At 32.4% G+C, this 22,246-nt stretch overlaps 2 protein-coding genes across 2 annotated transcripts; one reads left to right on the forward strand and one right to left on the reverse strand.

Moving 5' to 3' along the window:
* Positions 1 to 1,983: 1,983 nt before the first annotated feature.
* Positions 1,984 to 4,412, forward strand: LOC122282070 (protein RGF1 INDUCIBLE TRANSCRIPTION FACTOR 1-like). Its single transcript, XM_043093999.1, has 4 exons — positions 1,984 to 2,181; positions 2,361 to 2,558; positions 3,109 to 3,324; positions 3,733 to 4,412. The coding sequence occupies exons 1-4, from the start codon at positions 2,119 to 2,121 to the stop codon at positions 3,958 to 3,960; spliced, it is 705 nt and encodes a 234-aa protein (XP_042949933.1). The 5' UTR covers positions 1,984 to 2,118; the 3' UTR covers positions 3,961 to 4,412.
* Positions 4,413 to 20,243: 15,831 nt separating this feature from the next.
* Positions 20,244 to 21,920, reverse strand: LOC122280409 (protein TORNADO 2). The gene is made up of 2 exons (XM_043091297.1): positions 21,222 to 21,920; positions 20,244 to 20,686 (listed from the first exon to the last, which is right to left on the reverse strand). Exons 1-2 carry the CDS (start codon positions 21,717 to 21,719, stop codon positions 20,375 to 20,377), a joined length of 810 nt encoding a protein of 269 aa, XP_042947231.1. The 5' UTR covers positions 21,720 to 21,920; the 3' UTR covers positions 20,244 to 20,374.
* Between the last annotated feature and the right edge of the window lie 326 nt (positions 21,921 to 22,246).

A 22,246-nucleotide genomic window follows, 5' to 3' on the forward strand; every position in this document is an offset into this window, starting at 1 on the left:
GTTGCCAAATTATATAATTAATTAATTTAGTTATGGTGTACAGAAATACTGCTTCTGCTTAATTTTGTCACTATTCCACTATTGTATGAAATCCCTAGCTACCGGTATCTTTAATCATCACGGTTTGTATTATAGTGATACAGTTAGAAAAAAGTCTTAATTAGAAGTAATTAGAACTTGATTGCTCAACTTGTAATAACAGAAACCGACCCCTAACTAAAACACAACCTTTTAAAATAAAATAAGTTAAATAACAGGTTTTGATTGGTCTGATCGAGATGAATGAATCATTATTAACTGTAATTATATACTCATATTTGTCGTCTTGTTTATACATCGATTTATTATTACTTTAAAATTTATCATCTAAATTAAATTATGTCACATAAATATTTTATTAAATTTATTCTAAATATTGAAATTTATTTAGCAAGTCAATTTATGTCACATCAACTAATATAAACAATATTTTTATTTAATTTCTTTTTGTGTTTATACATTAACTTGTAAATGGGAAATTCTCTTTTTATATTTATGTAGCATCAAAAGGTATCCACCCCATTTTATTGGCAAGGGAATTGGCAGAGCACCAATAAGGAATATATATATATATATATACGGTCTTTCATCATGCGATCATAGATCCACTCGAGAAGATCTTCCCATCACCATAGGCAATAATGATCGATGGGAAAAAAAAAAAATTGTTGTGACATCAGTGGTTTCTATCAAAATTTTCATCTATTTTGAGATTTAGTCATAGATACCTTTTCTCCTTGCTTTTAAATCGAAAACAAATTAGTGGAAGGTCAATTTTTTTTTTTTTTTTGTTTGGTGTGATTGTTAGTGGAGATTCCATTCTTCATCCCTCGACCCACAAGTAGGATAATCGTCTCTTATATGAAAGCAATTTTCTTCGAATATGTGAAAAAATAGGAAAATGAGTGTCATTCCATCCAAGCTCCACCCATGTGAAAAAAGTGTGAAATATTTTTCATTTGACTCCTAAATTCTTATCCGAATTGACTAAAAGAAGTGTTACATCGATATAAAAAATTTTTAAAAATAAATTTATAAATTAACGTAATTTTATGTGATCGGTTAAACTTATTTTATAATAAAATTAATTTTATAATTTTATATATTATATTAAACTACATTGATTTGTAAGATTATTTTTATAAAAAAAATTTATGATTAAAATTCCTTTATTTTTAAGCTAATTAAAGGAATCCTAATTCCATGGTTATAAATACCAATACCATTCAACTACAAGACATGAGCCAAGTTAATTAATACCGAATTGAGTTAGGTTTAAGGATTAATTTGGCTCTTTTGCTTCCTTCGTGAAACTTGTTGGTTGAAAATAGGATCATTTATTCACAATTAACTAAGGTAGAAATCCGAAGGAAAATTGAAAGCTGTCGATGAATCCAAAGATGGAGCTAAGTTAGCTAACGTGTAGAGAGACAAAGCAGCTCCCTAGGGGGCGGTGAGATTTTGGGAAACCATTATATATATTTATATGATATGAGCTTAAAAAAAAATTAGTGATTTAACAATTGGCACAGGTTTGGACTTTGGGTTATAGCAAGGGAAGGTAGACCTTAAAGTATTGCAAGATCGTAATAATTAAAATAAATAAATAAATAATGGAAATGGTGTGCCCAAATCACAAATGATATCAATTATTAGTGTAAAAAATTGTGTTAATCACTTAGGATGAGTGGCCATAAAAGCATTTCAATTATTTAATCAGCATAAAAAAAAGTTGAGGGGGGAAGAGAGAGATATGGTAAGACCGAAGAGGGGATGAAAATGAAAGGAAATAAAAAGGAAAGAAGGAGGTGGGTTCCTTGCACCCAACGGATCTCCCATCTCTTTGTTTTGTGGTTTGGGTTCGGAGCTTGCTTTGGGTTGGAAGTTCGGAACTTGGTTTGGATGTGGTGGACTTTGCGAGGATAAGAACGGCCTCCCTCCCTCTCTCTCTCTTCTCACTTTGTAAACTCCATCTCTACCTCGATTCTCTCTCTCTCTCTCTCTCTCTCAACACAGATAGGTGGCTCTCTGCTCCGTTTTTCTTTGTTTCTACGCTCATTTTGTTAGGAAAGTTGTGAGATGGCGATCGAAAACCAAGAAACTACTGTCCGGGAAATCAAGACCAAGAATAGGAGAATCATGGTACAAGCCACTATCTTCTTTCTTTATTAAACTTTGAATTGGAGTTTCTTTTTTTCTTAGTATTTTTCATCTGGGTCTAGTCAATGTGCTCTGTTTTCTGGAGTTGGTTACCTATGCGTTCTAGCCTCCGTTCAAGATTCCTAGCTCTGGTTTTAATTCTGCGTTTGTTGATTGAATAGGGTGCTGGAGGTCCCGAGGACGACGACAATAGGTGGCCGCCATGGCTGAAGCCTCTGCTCAGGGAGAACTTCTTTGTTCATTGCAAGTTACACGCGGACTCTCACAAGAGTGAATGCAATATGTACTGTTTGGATTGTATGAATGGCGCTCTCTGCTCTCTCTGTCTCGTCCACCACAAGGACCACCGTGCTATTCAGGTGCGGTTTGTTGTCTCTGAGTTCGTATATTTTCTCGGGTTTCATCCTGTTTTTGCATCAATGTTTCATTCATTGTTGTCAAATTTACTGATTTCCTATTTGGAGTCTGTTCTTTCAGTCATTCTTTTTCGAACTTCTATCTTTTCCGTTTAGTCTCAATTCTTTTTTCGGGAATTTAACTTTCCAATTACTCAGCCCTTTTCCTTTCTTGAATAGGTTTGTTTTTATTCTTTTTTCCTTTCTTTCAAACTACGATACGAGATTTGCTCTTTCTGAAAAAAAATGGTGGTCAAATAAGAAAAAAATGGTTTTTTTAACTCAGGTGCCTGATTGATGCGAGGCTCAATTGAACGGAGTCTCTACTTTCCGGTGGCTGAGCTTATTTTCTTGCATTTTCTCATTATGGAAACTGATAACATTACAAGCCAAATACACAAAAGGTCTTGTTATCATTCTCATGGGTCACAAACTTGACTTGGGATTTCTTTGTTTTACATTTTATAAGCCAACAATCATAATTTTCTGATGGATTTCGTCTTTTTGGTGGCAGATAAGGAGGTCCTCGTACCATGATGTGATAAGGGTCTCTGAGATTCAGAAAGTTCTGGACATTACCGGAGTCCAGACCTACATTATTAACAGCGCCAGGGTCGTCTTCTTGAACCAGCGCCCTCAGCCTAGGCCCGGTAAAGGCGTTACCAACACCTGCGAGGTCTGCTTGCGCAGCCTCCTTGACTCCTTCCGCTTCTGCTCTCTCGGTTGCAAGGTATTTTTACTGCCACAATGGCTCCCTTTCGTCAAATTCGCTCGTTTTTTCGCACAATGTTTGGCCTCTAAGAAACAGATGGAAAACTTGGCCTGAGTCGTGTTTTTCTGGTTCCCTTCCATTATTCTTTCTGTTGTCACTCCCATGATTGGTTCCAATGGGTTGACTTTTTGACTTCCATTGGCTTAGGGGTTAAACTAATGGGTGAGAGATTTTTTACCACCAAACAAACAGTGCTCGTGCGAAAAAATTCAACCGGGTTTTGAGGGTTAGTTGGGATCCGATATAATTTGCCCCGGTCAACAAGTCTAGGTGGATGCGTTTCACATTTCAATTACTTGTGCAAATTACAATGGAATCGGGTCTCTGTTGTCTCGGTGGTTTACTCTTTTGATTTCATGATTACAGATTGAGGGGACGTCCGGGAATTTCCCAAAGAAAAAGAGGCAATCGGCTGCGATGGCTTCAGACTCGGAGGAGTCGTACAGTAGCAGTAGCCATGGCAGGGAGAAGAGCAAGGTGCAGAGCTTCACTCCCTCCACGCCGCCCCCAACTTCTGTTAATTATAGAACGGCCAAGAGAAGAAAGGGAATTCCACACCGTTCCCCAATGGGAGGAGTACTCATAGGGTACTAGTCCCTACACTATGGCGAAATTAATCTAGTGCCCCCACATATATATACGATGTAGCTGTCAAGCGTCCAATGCTCGGAGCTTTTCATTTAGGCCCCCATGAAAGGCCGGTCTTGGATTTAGTATCCCTCTTTGTACATAGAAGCAATAGAAGCAGCGACGAAGTTGGGAAAGGTGGAAAAATAAGACAAATGCGAAGGGTTGGTTGGTGAAGTAAAAAAAAGGTTCAGAAGAATACTCCCACATATATATATATAATATAAATAGGTGCTTCTTAGAGTGATTATTCATAAGTTTCGGGGTTTTTGTTTAAAAAAGTTGTAAATTGCTTTTGGGTTTTGTTGGTATTTAGAAAATGAGGTAGGGGAGGTGAAAAAACAATGTAAGTCCTTGGGAGGGACATAAGGGAATGTCTTTATATGGAAGATGAAATAATAGAACTTGTGGTTCTTGTATGTGTATTAATGTACGTATGTGCAATGTAGTTTCCATATTTAGAAACTTCTTTGACTGGTTGGCGGTGGTGGGGGAGAGCTTCCCAAGTTGGTGGGTCCATGGCGGCCGGCCTGTTCCCTCGCTCATGTGAACGGGATCAAAGGTTTTGTGTCAGTTTGCACACGTGTGCGACTCCCGTTCGTTGGGAGTGGGACAGCGAGGCGTATTCGTTCTTGAAATCATAAAGGAGGTCAGCAAGCCGCCCTCTCGTAAATGAATTTATTTTGCATTATTTAATAAGTGAGAAAGGCGGTTCCTTAGCGAAGGGTTTTCGTGTGTGTAGGAGTAGAACCATCCGCGTGGTTTAGTCATGGCCGTGCGATGATGGCGCTTGATCTTTTTCATTGCCATCGCCATTTTGTTGGTTTCTTATAATTTATTTTCATTTATTCGCATCATGGGTTGTTCATAAAAAGTTTGCATGAAAGTGCGGATATTTTTCTCATATTTGCTTTAAGGGGTTTGGGATGTGTGCAGAATGAATAAAAGTGAGTTTTAATATTGTGCCACGTATTTATGTGCCCTGGGGATGTTCAGATTTTGTTAAAAAGTAATTATTTTATAAATTAATTATTAAGGTGAATCTTACGTTTTCCTTCAATAACACATGAATCCTACGTTTTGAGAGGGGAATTCTCTTTCTAAATATCTAGCTAGCTTAGCTTGTTGATGGTGGGGGGGGGGGCTTCATGATGCCATTACCATTCCATGCCAAAAACGTGTGTCCAAAATGCTTGGCCCGATGCTACATTTTCTAAAGTTGTTCGGAGCATTGGAAAGGTTTTCTGCGAATATTGTTTGATCTTTTGTACCAAATTAAATGAAATTCGTATTTTCATGATAGACATTAGACGCCCGAAAGGAACATTAAAAAAAAAATGCAATAGGATTAGATGCATCTGAGAAAGAAAAACAAAAGCAATAAACAGTAAAGAAGAAAAGACTATAAATATTGTGTTGGTTGGAATAATGAATATTTATATTCAAAATCTGATCTTTATCCTGAGATTTTAAAAGAATCGATAAATTAAGTTTGGAAAATGGTGTGCCGTGAAAGTTGTGATCAAGAATTTACGAGTGCGGGGCAATTCCGTAGTTTTGAACAACTTTTGGGCAATGTGATTAGCTCACACGTGAAGCAGAACAGTTCGCCGTGGCTTGTGGGTGCACTGTGCATGTGGGCCAATCAGGCCGTGTTCCTCGCCGTGTACGCTGTTTTTGTTTTCTTTTTTAAATATCAATCTAAGAAATAATGCAGTCAATGACTTAATACTTCGTTACTGCTTTTTTCGTCGTCCGTTCATCACCCTCCATGTCTGAAAGTTAACCTTTGACTCGTTTTTTGTTTTCCCGTTTGAATTTGACTGACTTATATATGTTTGAACAGTTTTTTATTATCTCTGAATTTAAAATATTTTTAAAATTTTAAAAAATGATAGAAAATTCTGAAAAAATTATTTGAATATTATTTTTATTCTAAAGTTTGTAAAAGTTATATTGATGATTTTAGTGTTTGAATCAAAGTTTCGGATATAGTCTTGGAATAGTTGATTTATGAGTAAATTATATAAAAAAAAATATATAAATTATATTCTAAAATAGTAGTCTATATATAAATATATAATATATATATAAATTATAAATAGTTTGGTCTGAATTGAAGATAAAAAAATGATCTTACATTTTGAAGAAAAAAAAAAAAAAAGTAGAGATCGAAATATCGACTGGTACAAAATAATGATCTTTTTTGTACTGCCTAGTCGGTTGATATAGCATATTTCAGTTGTATCTATCGGTACGGTATGAAATTCAAAACAATGATTTGAATAAGGATCAAGTAATAATTAGATTAAAAAAAAATGGTGTTTTGAGTGATATTGTTTGAGAATGAATCATCAAAAGTTTTATAATTTTTATAGTTTCTAAACATGCCCTTATATTAAAAAAAATTAAAAACGAGATTAACATCATCCCAAGATTTAAGATTATGGAAATATTAATTATCTTACATGCATATTATGCTAATGATATATGTTACAAAAAAAAAAAAAAAACCATTGTCTTATTTTAGTACTCATTTACCTATCAAAGGCTTCCATCCCATAGCAAAACCTTCAAAACACTATTGTTTTATTTAGAAAATATCTTTAGATAATGATAAGTTAGTGAGTTATAATAATTATATATTTGGATAAATTAGAAAACGAAAAGATTTGTTCAAAATAGACCATAGTTTAATACAATTTGTGGAGTCGAGTAACATAGACAAATTAAAGTCCTAGTTTTTTCCAAAAGTAGAATAAACAATGCAAATATTTTTTCATCACATGAAAATACCGCTTGACTTGTTTGGGGGATAATTGATTATTCTGTCTTCTTTTATGAGATTAATTGAGAGCACATTTAATTTTTTGTGGCATTGTTGCTCGAGTTGATCAAGGTCTGCACCAAGTTGAATCATCTATTCTCTTTGTGAAGTCTGTGTTGTAATATTCTCCAAATATGACAAATGCTTCTATATGATATGAATGTAATATTTGTGTATGATCAATAGAAAAGTAAAGAATATAAATGCAAAAAAGTTGTACTTAATAATCATGTGATTAAAATAACTTTTGTTAAATAATCGTCACTTATAACAAACAAAAAGTGTATTCAATTATGAGTATAAATTTCAAAATGCTATTTATTGATCAATGATATATCAAATATAGCAATGCAACGTTTTCAATTATAAAGTGAATTTCGGAGTGATATTTGTTATTTTACTAGTTTTTCAATAAAATAGATCAATTAAGAATAAAAAATGTAAAATTTGTTATTTAATCATATTTTGATCTGCTTTAATAATTTATAGACTAATAATAGACCCTCAGTAATTAGTATAATAAAGGTAAAGACTGATATGCATAAATATTTTCTGAACTCCATAAAGAAAATGGTCTTGCATGTGTCTTGAGAGAAGAAAAAGAAGTGCTATATTGTTTTATTTCCCCGCGTGCATCAAACGAGAAATAGAGCATTAATAGGGGTTATTTTTTATATATAATATATATAATTATGTATGAAATAATATATAATAATTTATAACTTAACATTTTAATTTTAAACATTAATATTTATTTGATAATATATTTTAAATATAAAATATATATTAAATACATTTTATTACTTAATAAATTCTCAATATATTTATTTTAATAAATACATTAGTAATATTAATATACTTAATATATTAAAACCAAAAAACTGGACCGAAACTAGTAAAGTCAGAAGCACCGGTTTAAGGGGTAACCGGTGTGTAATCGGTTTTATAAAATGTAAAATTGGTATTACCGATTTGGTCTTATATTTTATCCAAAATTAAACCAAACTAGTTACATCCCTAAGCATTAATTTCACTCCCTATTTTATGCTATTTAATATTCTAAAACATTTAACTTTTGTTAAAAAACTGGACGGTGAGTTAAATGGATTAATAAAATTATATGGGTTAAACATATTAATAAAATTTCACATTCACATAACAAAATATTTAACTAATTATAATTAAAATTGAGCATATTTTTTATGTACAATATTTTATTTATGTGTCTGGCTTGAAATAATGGAATGTTCACTTGTAGTGTTGAAGGATATTCTGTATGCTTATCCTTATAGTGTTACTCATTAATATTTATTTATTTATTTAATAAATAAAAAGCAAAACAATTAATGCCAATAATTTGTAGACAAAATAGTACTTATAATCATTTTCTTAGAAGAAAAAACAATATCGATGTTTTTCATCAAAGATGTGGGAAAAAATAAAATAAAACAAAACAAAACTGTTCATTATTGTAATGGTACCGTTAATCAAATATGTAAAAATTACTGTTTAATACTGTAATCACCGGATAACCTCTTATTATAATAGATCGATATTTGGTCACGAACACGAGAATATGAATGATTTTCCTACGAGAATGGCTCGAATATCCCCGTAGCTAATGCATGTATTGTCCAGGTCGACACGTGTACTTAATTAGTTTGCTGTAATATTTTCTACTTTAGAGAAAGAAATCGTAACGAGAAAATATTTTATAATAAATTTATAAATTGAAATGATTTATATTATAAAATTAATTTTATTTAAAAGTAAATATAAATTAATTTAATAAAATTATTTTAATTTGTGGATTTAATTTCTTTATGTGTATAGTTCATACGTACGCAGTGATAATATAAAGCAACGTGTCTTGGAAGCATGCCCACTTGCGGTCCACGTATTTAGATTCTTAAAAGGGAAAACATTCTAGTAGAGGAGGCCAATAGCGTGAGCAATAAGATGGGATGCCCCTACTTGTGGGCCAGTGATCAGGGAAACGTGAGGTCCTCATATTTTCGTGGGACACCTTAAAAATAATATATAATAAAATGAAATTAATTAGCAATTATAAAACCAAGTATATTATATAAAATTAGAAAAATAATTAACAAGATATATAGTCATGATAATTTCTTTTAAATAATTTACTTTCTTTTGTTTTCAAAGTGAGCATAATTATTGCAAACCTAATTAATGTCAATTACATCATAATAATGATACTCATCACCTCAATTTTTATCATTTTCTCATTATCTTATGATGTGGTATTAAATAATTAAAGACTATTAATTATATACACAAATATGATAGTTTAAAACTTTTGACTATGAATAATTTGATATTTTAATTTTATAATAACATCTCATGCATAAAATCTTTATGTGAAATTCTTCATGAATGGTTGCTTCGGATTGTTGACGCCCAAACATATTACACTTAATTGAAGACCGTGCATGTGGTTACTAGTAAGCACGTACTACTTGCATTCACCAGACCAAAACATCAATAATGGAGTAATAATGTTTACAAGTATTTGGATGTGCTAAATCCGTACTCGTTGTGGGATGTTAAGTGGCTTAGCTCTTATATATATTTATATGAATATATATATATTTTTTTCCACATGACGAAGAAATTTTCTTTGAAGGCAATAAAGGAATATCTTGGTTTCCAATCAAAGAGGTCAGAAAATCTTCTAGGTGTGTGAAATTTATGTCGTCTAGCCAGTCAGGAGGAATGTTACACAATTTCTAAACTTTTGTACATTATTTTATTTTTAATTTTTAAGATTTTTAAATTTTTTTTGAGTTTACTTTTTTTAAATTACTTCAATTCTTTTATTCATAATTATTTATATATTAAATATTTGATAAAAGAAAAAAATAATAAAAATTAAAAAAATATAATATATAAAAATTGTGTAAATAGTAAGAAATTGTATAGATTTTTTCGTACCTCCCACGTACACTACTTTGCCTCCGATTGCGTCCGAAATTGTCTAGCTCGCGTTATTAATTATAATTAATGAGAGGCCATGCATGCATCTCAAGGTTGATCGAGGTGGGCGTACTTGATCAAGTGTAGATCAGAAAATGATGATGCTGCTACATACACTGAAGGATATAGTCGGAATAGTCACCGAATAAAATAAAATATATAAATTTTTTATATTTTTAAACTTTTTTTTAAATTTAAAATATTTACGATATTATTAAAAATATTTTTTTAATCATTAAATTAAAAAAAAAAAAAAAAAAAAAAAAAAACTGTTCGGGAAAGGGATCCAAATTTGGATCCATTTTCCGAAGATCATATATACACGCGCGAGAGTATGAGATTTGAGAGCTGGGAGTACTACTACTCGCCGGAGATTGGTTTGTTTACTTTTTTGTATTATATAATATTTGTCATTTAGAGTGAGTTTTTTTTTTTTTTTTTTTTTAAATATATATATATATAAAGCCTCTACTAGCTAGCTAGTAGGTATATATTGTAGTCTATTTTTAAGATGAACCACATGATCAGTGACATCACATAAACTTTAATATCTTGCATATATATATATATGATTCTTGAAATTTGCATTGATCTTTTCTACTTTTATCTGAGATTTCACAACATGATATAATGCATTATAATTATAAAATAAAATTAAAAAATGTTAATATTTTTTGAAATTAGGATGGACTTTCGTGATATTTTAAACTAGTATGCAATTGGATAAGATATGAACAGAAATCCTGCGCGTTCTTATCCTGTCCACGTAGGAGACTCTGACCTAATCGCGGAATATATATAATAGAATTAAAAGCATATAGCAAGTTGGGTTTGCGGTGGGTGATGGGCATGTAGGATCCCACAAGACCGACTTAAAAAAGCAAGTGGGGTCTATTCTATTTGGATCTCACTTGACAATATATGCATCTACTTTGCCACTCGATCTCTTCACTAGCTCCTTTTCTCTTGGTGCACTGCTCATGCTGCATCAATCATCAAGGCCCTCTCCTTAATTTGGCCAAACCAAACTAATCTCCCTTCTGATCTTCTGTCGCCAAATTAGTCATTGCATGTGCTTTCTGGTAATTAGTTCAATCTCAAGTGGGAGAAAGATTGATATATAAAATAGATTGTATAATATTTATTATTGCCTATATGATGTATGTAGATATTGACATGTCCTACCATTAAGCCATCGATCATGTCATTAAATTACCAACTCTTACAATATATATATATATATATATTATATGATGATCATAAGAAAAGCAAAGAGACCTCTAGCATGTATGGTGTGCCTCTAGCATGCCTGCCCACACCATGCATGCTGTTCATCATCCTGATGCTGGCCCTAAGTTTTGTCCTTCAGCATGGCGACCCAATGCATTATTGAAAGTACGTATGTTTAAGATCTGCGCACACCTTTCATATTTTGGATCACTTGGACTTTCGGTATCATATTGGGACTAAGGGGACTTTGTGAAAATATTATAAATTACGCGATTTTCATAAAAAAAAAAAACTATTACAGTTAATATCGATTATATATAATATTATACAAATTTTATAAACGAATATCAAAATCTTGCTACTTGAAAATATGCATGGTTTAAGATGAACCTCAAAAGCTGTTACACAAGTAGAAAAAGAAAAAAAGAACATGACACAGTGCCAACAAATTGAACATACCAATTAATATCATATTTTCTTAACAAATTATCAAAGAAATTATAAAGTGGGGGGCCATAAGGCTGTTTTTGCAAAAGTCTAGTGAGTGGAAAGCTTGCAAGGTTTCCACCCAATATGCCACCGTTGAAGGACTAGCAGGGGTCAACAAGAGTAAGAAGCACTACTCTCTAAAGTCTATCTGTGTACGTGTTAAAGAAATCTTCCTAAATATAAAATCAATTCATAACAACCTCTGCTTTATTGTAGTAAGTTGTAGCATCCAATGTTATTTCGCTGTTCTAATACAATGTCTTGGCTTTTTCATAACAAGGCGATAATAGACGTGAATAATATTGAAAGTAAAAATATTCCTTAAAGATGAAAAAGAAAAAAAATATGAAAAGCTATCTATGTATTACAAGTAAAATGATCTTTTGCATCGCTGAAATTCATAACAAAAACATAAACCGAGTCTCGATTATATACAAAAAGCTATTTTTATTGTAGGTCGTCGTTTGATAGGAATGACAGAACAAGTGATGGATCATGCTAGAGCAGAGACATGTCCTGTCCACAACTATAAATATGACATATATAGGGTTCAAAAGGACTCTTTATTCTAAAAAGTATTTAACAACATATGAATTTAGGATTTTGTCAACACTTTTTAACACTTTTTTTGGTTCAGAATCTAAAATAATCTTCAAATTTTTAAGTTCAAAACTACTTTGCTGCCAAAAATTTCTAAAAGTCAAAATTAATTATTACTCAATATATATATATATAACCTCATTCTTGTTTTCGTAATGTAGGACATTACCATATATATGTAGGGCTAGAAATTGTTTTCTTTACTAATTATAGTTGAAGGAAAGTTTTGTACATTTATAAAAGTACGAATTAAGGTTCATGGAATTTATTAATGAAACAAAGCAATATATCCACCCAAAAAGGACGAAATTAACCAAAGACACGACTAGAAATCGATGAAGCAGCTCGTGTGTGTTGAATCATTCTTTATTATCTTCGCTTATACATAGATCAGGTACGTACTGACAGATTATGACAAATATCATCCATTCTTTCAACAGAAAAAGGGCCTTTCTTTGCTGAATTAAGTTTTCCCAATTCGATTTCTTAAAAGCTTTGGTTGATCAAAACGGCTAATTGGGGTGTGACTCGAGGGCTGAAGCGTAGACTCTTTCAACTTCTATCCGCCATCTTTTTAATATATATAGTCAAAACCCAATAATGGAGTAGGACTAGTACTCACTTCTAGAACATATATATATATATACTCACTTGTTTTTGTCTACCTTAAAGACTCTGGCTTTTTCTAATTTTGAAAGATGGCCCAGATCATGATGGAAAGTCAAGCATCCAAGATAGACTCATGAATTTGCACCATTGGTTAATTCTGGTGCCGATTCATTACCTCATATTTAAGCTGGACCTAACATTAATTATATTGAAAATTTTATATATCATATTAAATAAGATGTGATATATTTATCATTATCGAATAATTATTTATTATTTATTTTTTTATCATCAAATAATAATAAATATGTCATATTATATATAATGAAATGTAAATATAATAATAATATAGTGTATAACATTACTCTGATTTTGCTTTCTTGTTTAGGAATTGAACTCTTAAATATTCAGTCTGACACAAAAATTAATCCATCCGCCCATGACCCAACTTTTAGGGTCAGTCAAGGCATTCATGCACGTCCAAAAACCTCGGTCCCCCAAGCAAAAAGGGGCCGGGAAGAAAAATGGCATCCAAATTAAATACGTACAAAGAAACCCGCGTTGTACTACTGCAGTTGTGGCGAAGACTTTTCTGGTTTGTGCACCAAAGTATGCGTTGCCTTTGTTCATGATGCATGCATGGACCAAATTAATAAGCTAGTGGAGGACTCGACTACTTCCAAAATCTTAAACAATTTACGCGTAAAGATAGGCCATCCATGTACGTCCTTTGACTTTCATTTATGCATGGCTAAACTTCCCAACTATATTTTACATGGTCGGTTGCAGAACTTGTAATATTTATTTTGCGTACTGGTTAATACCTTCACTCCACGCTTTGACCATACCCTACATTCATAACTGCATGTGGATCTTACCCCAGATATTACAGCATGCCACTACAAGATAAAGGAGTTTTTGTAACCAATTTATAACTACAAAAAGACTATTTTGGTTGTAGTTATAGTAACGAAAAGATTATTAACAACTAAAATAATATTTTTGTTACTATAAATTAGTTACAAAAGCCTATTTTTCTTATAATGCGTATAGTTTAATTTCTAACGACCTCACGGCCGAGCTGTTCAAAGTTATTAATATCTGGTTTTGGGTCGAGGTGAACCTAATTGAAAGGGCTACGATCAGGTTTAATTAGCATAACCTTTATTAAGGTAAGGGCTAGTGCATATATATGTGTTTTCGATATGCATGCAGTTGGATATACTAATGAGGATTACCGTTCTTTATCTTAATCTTATATTTCTAAATCATATTTTTTAATAAACACGTTTAAAACGATTGTCAATTGAAAATAATATATCTCACAAAAGTAAATTTATAAATTGACATGATTTGATGTAGTACGTTAAATTATAAAATTAATTTTATTATAAAATAAATCTAACGTATCATATAAAATCTTATTAATTTATGAGTATACATTTGTGGTATTAATACGTTACCTCACTAGCGTTATTGAAGATAACTAAAATTATTCCGATGATGGTTTATTGGGAAATTGAAGTATGAGATTCAACGAAAGGGGTTAACCTGTCTGGGCCAAGTTGGGCCTACAAAAGCGGAAGTCATTAGCCCAAATATTAGGTCTAGTTGGGGCCAAGACTTTTAGGAGTCTATTCCTCTGTTTCTATTATTAATTATTTGTGTGGAAATTTCCCTCTACAAATCATAGAGATATTTACGACACAAGTTCCATGGACAGCGACGGTCGCCTCTCCCAGTCTAGACGCAGCTCACACCTTGTTTTACGCTGGACATAAGTGATCAGAAAGCAAAGAAACATCGATATGGGGATTAATTCTAGCAATTAATTAAGGTCACTAAATACTTCACACGGATTCGAAATCATTAGAGTTGAGTTCTGTGGGTTGTTTAGACCTAAGATATTCTTGATAGTTTTTAGGCTGCTGAGAAAACATTTTTAAAGACGTAAAAAGTTATTATAAGATCTAAAAGTATAATTTTAACTAGGAAAAAGGAAATAATATATATTAATTAGTGCGTCAATTATGAAAATTTGACTTTCCTTTAAAACAAGAAGAAATATCTCCTGAATGAACAGTCCTTGCATGTATGCTCATAGAGCCTATGTAACTGAATCTCTCGACTGCTTTGCGAACGTAGCGTCAAGCTCTTTGTTTCCCAAAAGCCCATCACACCACCATTTCTTTTCGATGGTGAAAAAAAACCAAAAAAAAAAAAAAAACAGTTAAATGGCATTCGGTGGGAATTTGTAGATTTTTCTTTTTAATTTTTTTTATACTAGTTTATAGTTATTAAAACTAAAACATAGGAGGGTTGAAGTAGAAATAATAAAGAAGTGATACCCTTTATTGTAAGAAAATGTACAGTCTCTTAGATAGTATTAAAAAGTAATGATGTTTTAAAATTAAACAGAAGATGTGCAATGTGATTACAGCAATCACAGCTTTTATTGCTTTTCACATAGAAATGTTTGTTTGTTTTTTCTTGATCCTATAGATCATGCGGTTACCACTTTTATGGCTCATAGATACTAGGCCGTTCAACTGTTTGTGACAAACTGGGCTGAGCTCTTTCCTCCTTATATTTGGGCTCATTCACCAATCAATTTGTTTAAATTTGAGTCAGACAATTTAGGCCTTATCTGGGGTGCGCCTGAATAAATTTATCTTCGGTTTATTTCAACACTTCCCATAGATATTGCCTGCATTCATGTTTGGTACAATTGAGGGTTAAACACAAATTAGACATCTCCAATTTGAGATCAGTACGTTCTTGTTATTCATTAGAACACCATAAAATTTAATTCAGAATATACTTATAATTCAAAGAGTAATGTTACATATAGGGCTTGTTTAGAATTGCGATAAGAGATCTAAAAAGTATGGTAGAAAAATATAAAGTACTTAAATGATAAAATTTATTCGTTTAATAAACTTCTAAACCAAGAAAAAGAAAAAATATGTTTCAACAAAAGTATCAAAGTGATGCTTTTTGTCAAAAGCATTTCAAAAAAGGTAATCCATATTTTACCGTGCTATGTACATTACAAAATGACCATTACCGTTTTAACATAATAACAATTTTGTCCATCTATATTTTTCATTATTCTTGTATAATCTACTCAAGACTTTATCCATCAATATTTTTCATTATTCTCCTATCACTTATGCATCCTCAAAGAGATTTTTATTTTTTTCATTATAATTACTGAAAAATCTATTACACAATTTTTGTTATTATTTTATCATAATATTTGTTTTTATCAAGTATATGTCCTTTTATGTCATTTCTATCTCAAAAAGTGATTTTTTTTTTAAATTTATTTACAAACTAATCTAATATGTTTGAAAGTAATTTAGACATATGGATCCCAAACAATAAATAGCTTTTTAATAGTAGAAGTTAACGTATTGAGCTTTAAGCTATAAACCTTAAGTTAAAAGTAATATTTTCCTCCACCAAACATGAATATAGTCATTTTTGCTTACTTCTTGTGCATTCTACTAATATGATTTGGCTGCATTAATATTTTTTAATATACAACCATCACATCAGTGAAGTGCACAAAACATTACTAAAAATAACTATACATAGAATTTTTATAATTTGAAATATGGGTTTGGCTTATTTCCTATTAAAAATTGGATACATCATGATGAAATTTGAATGAACAAAATTGAGAGATATATAGAAGAGTCAACTTTTTCTTTTCAATTTTTCAAGCAAGATGTATCCAATGAATTTTTAACATAACATAAGCCAAACTCTTCTATTGGGTGAGTCAAAATACAATTTGTAGCTCAAAACTCTAAAGATAGTAAATAAGGTCACTTGAAATAACAGACACTCATGTTGAAGGATTTTTATTTATTTTTATTAAAAAATTTGGGGAGGGGGATCGAACCAAGACCTCTCTTTAGAGGCTGGGTCTCATGTCATCCAAGAGCACTGGCATCAGCTTGGCTAAATGCCCAGCCAATGCAAAATTTGACTAGTCATTTTTACTTACTTCTTGCGCATTCTACTAATATGATTTGGCTGTATTAATATTTTTTAATATACAACCATTACATCAGTAAAGTGCACAAAACACTACTAAAAATAACTATACATAAAATTTTTATAATTTGAAATATGGGTTTGGCTTATATCCTGTTAAAATTGGATACATCATGTTGAAATTTGAATAAACAAAATTGAGAGATATATAGAAAAGTCAACTTTTTCTTTTCAAATTTTCAAGCAAGATGTATCCAATGAATTTTTAACATAACATAAGCCAAACTCTTCTATTGGGTGAGTCAAAATACAAATTGTTGCTCAAAACTTTGAAGATAGTAAATACGGTCACTTGAAATAACAAACACTCATGTTGAAGGATTTTTATTTATTTTGATTAAGAAATTTGGGGAGGGGGATCGAACCAAGACCTCTCTTTAGAGGCTGGGTCTCATGTCATCCAAGAGCACTGGCATCAACTTGGCTAAATGCCCAACCAATGCAAAATTTGACTAGTCATTTTTGCTTAATTCTTGCGCATTCTACTAATATGATTTGGCTGTATTAATATTTTTTAATATACAACCATCACATCAGTGAAGTGCACAAAACACTACTAAAAATAACTATACATAGAATTTTTATAATTTGAAATATGGGTTTGGTTTATATCCTGTTAAAAATTGGATACATCATGTTGAAATTTAAATAAACAAAATTGAGAGATATATAGAAAAGTCAACTTTTTCTTTTCAATTTTTCAAGCAAGATGTATCCAATGAATTTTTAACATAACATAAGCCAAACTCTTCTATTGGGTGAGTCAAAATACAATTTGTTGCTCAAAACTTTGAAGATAGTAAATACGGTCACTTGAAATAACAAACACTCATGTTGAAGGATTTTTATTTATTTTTATTAAGAAATTTGGAGAGGGGGATCGAACCAAGACTTCTCTTTAGAGGCTGGGTCTCATGCCATCCAAGAGCACTGGCATCAGCTTAGCTAAATGCCGGCCAATGCAAAATTTGACTAGTTTAAGCTTAAAATGTTGGTTCCCATCGCACCTTTATTTCTCACTTTCCTTTTTATTTATTTATTTATTTATTTTTATTATTATTTCTAGTTACGCCAATTGCACTATCTCCTTTCTCCTTTTTCATTCTCTTATTTTAGGAAACCATTTTCGTCTCTTTGCAATTTTTGTCTTCTTCCAAGCACAAAGTTTTCGCAAATTGGATCTTCTTCCAAGCATTGCATTTTCATCTTCTCCCAAGCATTGTCGCAAGCATCGTCTTTCTCCCAAACCATTTTTGTCTCCCTCCATCCCTTTCTCTATAGTTTTTTTTTTTCATTCCATTTTTTTCAACTTTTTCTCGATTGATGAAGTAAGAATACTCGGTGTGTGTATTTGTAGAGAAAATTGCAGCAGTTTTGGTTTTGTGTTTAAAGCATCAGGTATGGATGATTTAATACTATGTTTTTTTTTTTTCTTTTTGGATTTGTTTCCCAATGATTCTCCTACTTGTTTTACTGATAGTCTTCCAATAATGAAAATATACTGATAGTCAAGTTTTGAAAGGTAGATCATACTGTTACTGATCAATAGTGGTATGACTTAAAAATTAAAATATTAATTAATGTATAGAGTGATTTTATAAAATATAAAAAAATAAAAATATATAAGATTATATTATTATTAACTTAACTAAAGATTTTAGCTCTAGATAAAACTTGAAGTTCTAGTCAAAAGTAGGGGTGTTACCCGCATATGCGGGGCAGGGGCACCTCTTCCCCGCATATGTGGGGGATGGAAATCCATCCCGCACCCCGCCCCTGGGAGGAGGGGGCGGGGCCCCCAGCCCCGGTGCTAGGGGGCAAGGCGAACACCCCATCTGCCTTGTCCTCCGCCCACTTCAAGAACATTATCTTCCATTGGGCTTAAAAAAAATTTTTTGGTCTAAAAATATTTTTTTTAGACCCAAATTATTATATAATTAAATCGTAAATTAAAATTTATATATATATATAATAATTTAAAAACTAATAACATAAAAATTATGTTATTAATTTTTAAATTTGTTAGATTTGTTCACAATAGTCACAAAAAAGTAAGACTTGCTCACAAGATTGCAAATGGCATGGGCACCCTAGGTCACCTTATATAGAACTCTAAAACCATACAAGAGTCTTACTTGAGTAATGTAGGACTTACTGGCAATCTTGTGAACAAGTTTCACTCTTTTGTGACTCTTGTGAACAAGTCTAACAAATTATAATATATATTTATATATATACAATTTATAAAATATAAATATATATTTATAAATATAAAATAAAGTGCGCTGCGAGGGAAAAGCGGGACGGAGTTGAGCCCTGCCTGCCCCCGCCTAGTGTATTTTATGAAGGGCGAGATACCTCGTCTCGACACGTACGATGCGGGATACCCCGTACGCCAATGCAGAGGCGGGGGGAAGGGGGTGGGGCAGCGGGCGGCTACGCACCCCTAGTCAAAATTTGAACTTGGCATTGCCAATGCCCTAAGCGAGTTTTGGCTCGCCAAAGATTTGGTGTACGTTATAATATAGAGAAATGATATTTGCAGTCATGGTTGTGTAAGCGACGTGCAGTCACTTTAAAAACAGTGAATTAATATAAAACTCACATGAAAAAAAAAAATTATTTTTTTAATTTTTTTTATTCATTCCGTATAATCGTTTGCATCTCACTTACATTTACTGACTGCATCTAACAATTCTGTATAATATATCATATGAGCAACTGATCAATAATTGCTCTCCTAAAAGTTGAGAGCAATTTAGATATTTGCATTGAGACATGGATAGCACTAGCTGAACTTTAGGTTGGTTCACGAGCATCCTCAAGCTCGAGAATATTTCAGTATTGATGGTGCACAAGTCTCGATGGTTGATGGTGAAGCCCGGTTTGACCTTTTTCATGAAATAAGGTCTTTGAAGCTTGAACATCTGACAATCATTAATGGAAAATTTGAAAATCAAGATATTTTTTTATTTTCTAGTTTTTCCGTCAACCCAACTTGAAATATGCTAGGTTTTAAAGCTAAAGGTACTACTGAGGTTGAAATAATTCCTTGATAATGCCCGATCATGTTTTATGGAGATCTAGCTACGCGCTTTGTAAGCATGCATGATCCATCGCTTTACTTGTGTTACTCAGATGCATGATAACATGGTTTCTTTTTTTATCTTTTTCTGTGGCAAATTGTAATTGGAAATGGGAAAAGTTGAGAAATAAAAAGGAGTACTCAAAAGCACTCCGTAAAAAGGATCGCCTTGCCCTTCCAACCCTAACCGCGTTAGTACTTTTAACTTCAACAAAGCTATCTATCAGCTTTCGGTGCCCTCCGCAAATCACGCAGAGCTCTTGCAACTTTGTTGATTTTTCAACACTGATCATATCATCAAACCCAAGACAAGAAATGCAGCTAAATGACAAGAAATGAAGACCGAAAAAAAAAAAAAAAGAGTACTAGCGCTTCGATTCTTACGTACACAAAGTAGTGAAAACATCCAAAAGGCCATTCACCCCAGTAGGCGAGCTAATTTTATCAGTACCACTCATCCATGTTGTATTCCTCTGATCTCACACATAACCTTGCTTGTATCTGCGAAAGAGGTCCTCAGTTTTGGCATTCCTGAAAGCACAACACCCTATCAAATATACCCATATCAAAGCCACTAGAGTTATGAGCAATATAATATCTGCTCTCCTCCACTCTTTCCTTAGATTAGCCAATAATCCGGCTTTGCATGAATCACAGTTGTAGCAAAGTTGGGTCTGATCGTTGTTCCATTGCACGCAATCCATGTCCGCCGCCATGCTAATGGGACTTATCCAGTAAGTTGGATTCACGAATGTGAACCCGCATAGGGTCGGTGGCTTACAGCATCCCGACTGTAAAGAAAAAGCAAAGGGGAATATAATACAAACGATAAAGATGAAGAATATTTTTGAAGAAAAGGATGGTCTACACATGGTACTTGACGTATCTCAACTGTTTAACTCTTTCAAGAAGTTAAGTAATATTCTCTGCTTAGAAACCCTAGCTAGTTTAAGATGGAGGTTAATTAACTTAATTATGAACAATTTGATTAGATAAATAGGAGCCCTTAATTGGAAGGCAACTTTAAGGAGGCCGAATGCCCATTAATGTTACCCCTCAAGGATCAAAATATTCAGAGAGTTTTCCAAATTATTTCGGAATTAATTTCATAAAGCATCCTTTGCCTAACAAAAACAGAAAAATACAAATTTATAGTCATTTGATCACATTCATTGTACATTAATTTTTCACTGAGCAACAACTAAATAAGTACATCAATAACATGTTCTATTAGATTTCTTGTTTCAATTTTACTACAAATTGTTAAACGAAATTCTTTGGATTATTTATTCTAGTAATTAGTATAAGAAGAGAGCTCAGTTTTACCTGTAATGGGTTAAGATGTGCATTAAAGAAATCCTGAGCCATGCTATAACTCTGGTTCAACTCAGCACACATAGGTGTTGAACTAAGACAGTTCTTTATGCGTTCCCATTTATAAGAACTCCTAACCCTTCGACGAAGCCATCCCGAAAAGTCCTCAAGATGATACTCCAAGTAAGCCCGACTCGGTTCAAGGTGGCCGGAGCCCCTCATGGTGACCATGTAGATGAAAACCACCAAACAGGCAAGCAATATTATAAGAATAAGCATGGCGACGAGGTAGAATATAAGGAGCCATGGGACTCTCCAAAAACCACCAATAAAGCCTGCTAGTGCCACAATTAAGATCAATATCCCCAGAATGATGACAGGCCATTGCAAGATTTTCACACAGGAATTGTCTGTTTCTGTGGCGAGCCAGATTCCCGCTCCAATGACTGGGATTGAAAGGAGCACGGCAACGAAGTTGATGGCTCCGATGACATTATTGCTTAATGCCATATTGGTCGGAGATTGCTAGCTTATTAGGAGATATAAATGTGAGTTTTGATTCTTTGTTGAAGATCTACTGATAAGGAACATGAAAGGACAGGGAAGAGAGAGAGAAAGAGAGAGCTTAGCTTTGTAATAAAGCTTCTGTCATCCACGCCCACCGCCACACTTTTTGTTGCTCTCACCTTGGATTCGTGAAAGCTACTTCAAAAACTGAAAATTTTAAAAGGATTTTGTTCTTTAAATTATGGGTAGTGCTAGTATGCAGTTCAATTGGATAATCTAAATGTAAAAATAATATTGTTCTTTTTAGTTATTAAGATAATAAAATTATATATCCACATGAATTAGGTAAATGGTATCTATATTAACTTTTAGCTACATTAATTCTAAATTAAAACTAAGTTTGATACTTACTGTACATACATCAAATATTTATTTTATTATTTTTTTATAACACACTCTCTTTTCTTTTTATCTATGTCCAAAAACTTCATTCGATTTCTTTAAATTAGAGAGTAAAACATGATAAAATA

The sequence above is a fragment of the Carya illinoinensis genome, chromosome 11 (genome assembly GCF_018687715.1).
Source record: "Carya illinoinensis cultivar Pawnee chromosome 11, C.illinoinensisPawnee_v1, whole genome shotgun sequence".
Lineage (NCBI taxonomy): Eukaryota > Viridiplantae > Streptophyta > Magnoliopsida > Fagales > Juglandaceae > Carya > Carya illinoinensis.

Bases quoted from the DNA above. Each gene is read 5' to 3' on its own strand.
- LOC122282070 (XM_043093999.1), top strand. From the start codon at position 2,119: ATGGCGATCGAAAACCAAGAAACTACTGTCCGGGAAATCAAGACCAAG. The intron at 2,182-2,360 runs GTACAAGCCACT...TTGATTGAATAG, and splicing joins CCAAGAATAGGAGAATCATG to GGTGCTGGAGGTCCCGAGGA. The intron at 3,325-3,732 runs GTATTTTTACTG...TCATGATTACAG, and splicing joins TCTGCTCTCTCGGTTGCAAG to ATTGAGGGGACGTCCGGGAA.
- LOC122280409 (XM_043091297.1), bottom strand. From the start codon at position 21,719: ATGGCATTAAGCAATAATGTCATCGGAGCCATCAACTTCGTTGCCGTG. The intron at 20,687-21,221 runs GTAAAACTGAGC...TTTTCTTTACAG, and splicing joins CACATCTTAACCCATTACAG to TCGGGATGCTGTAAGCCACC.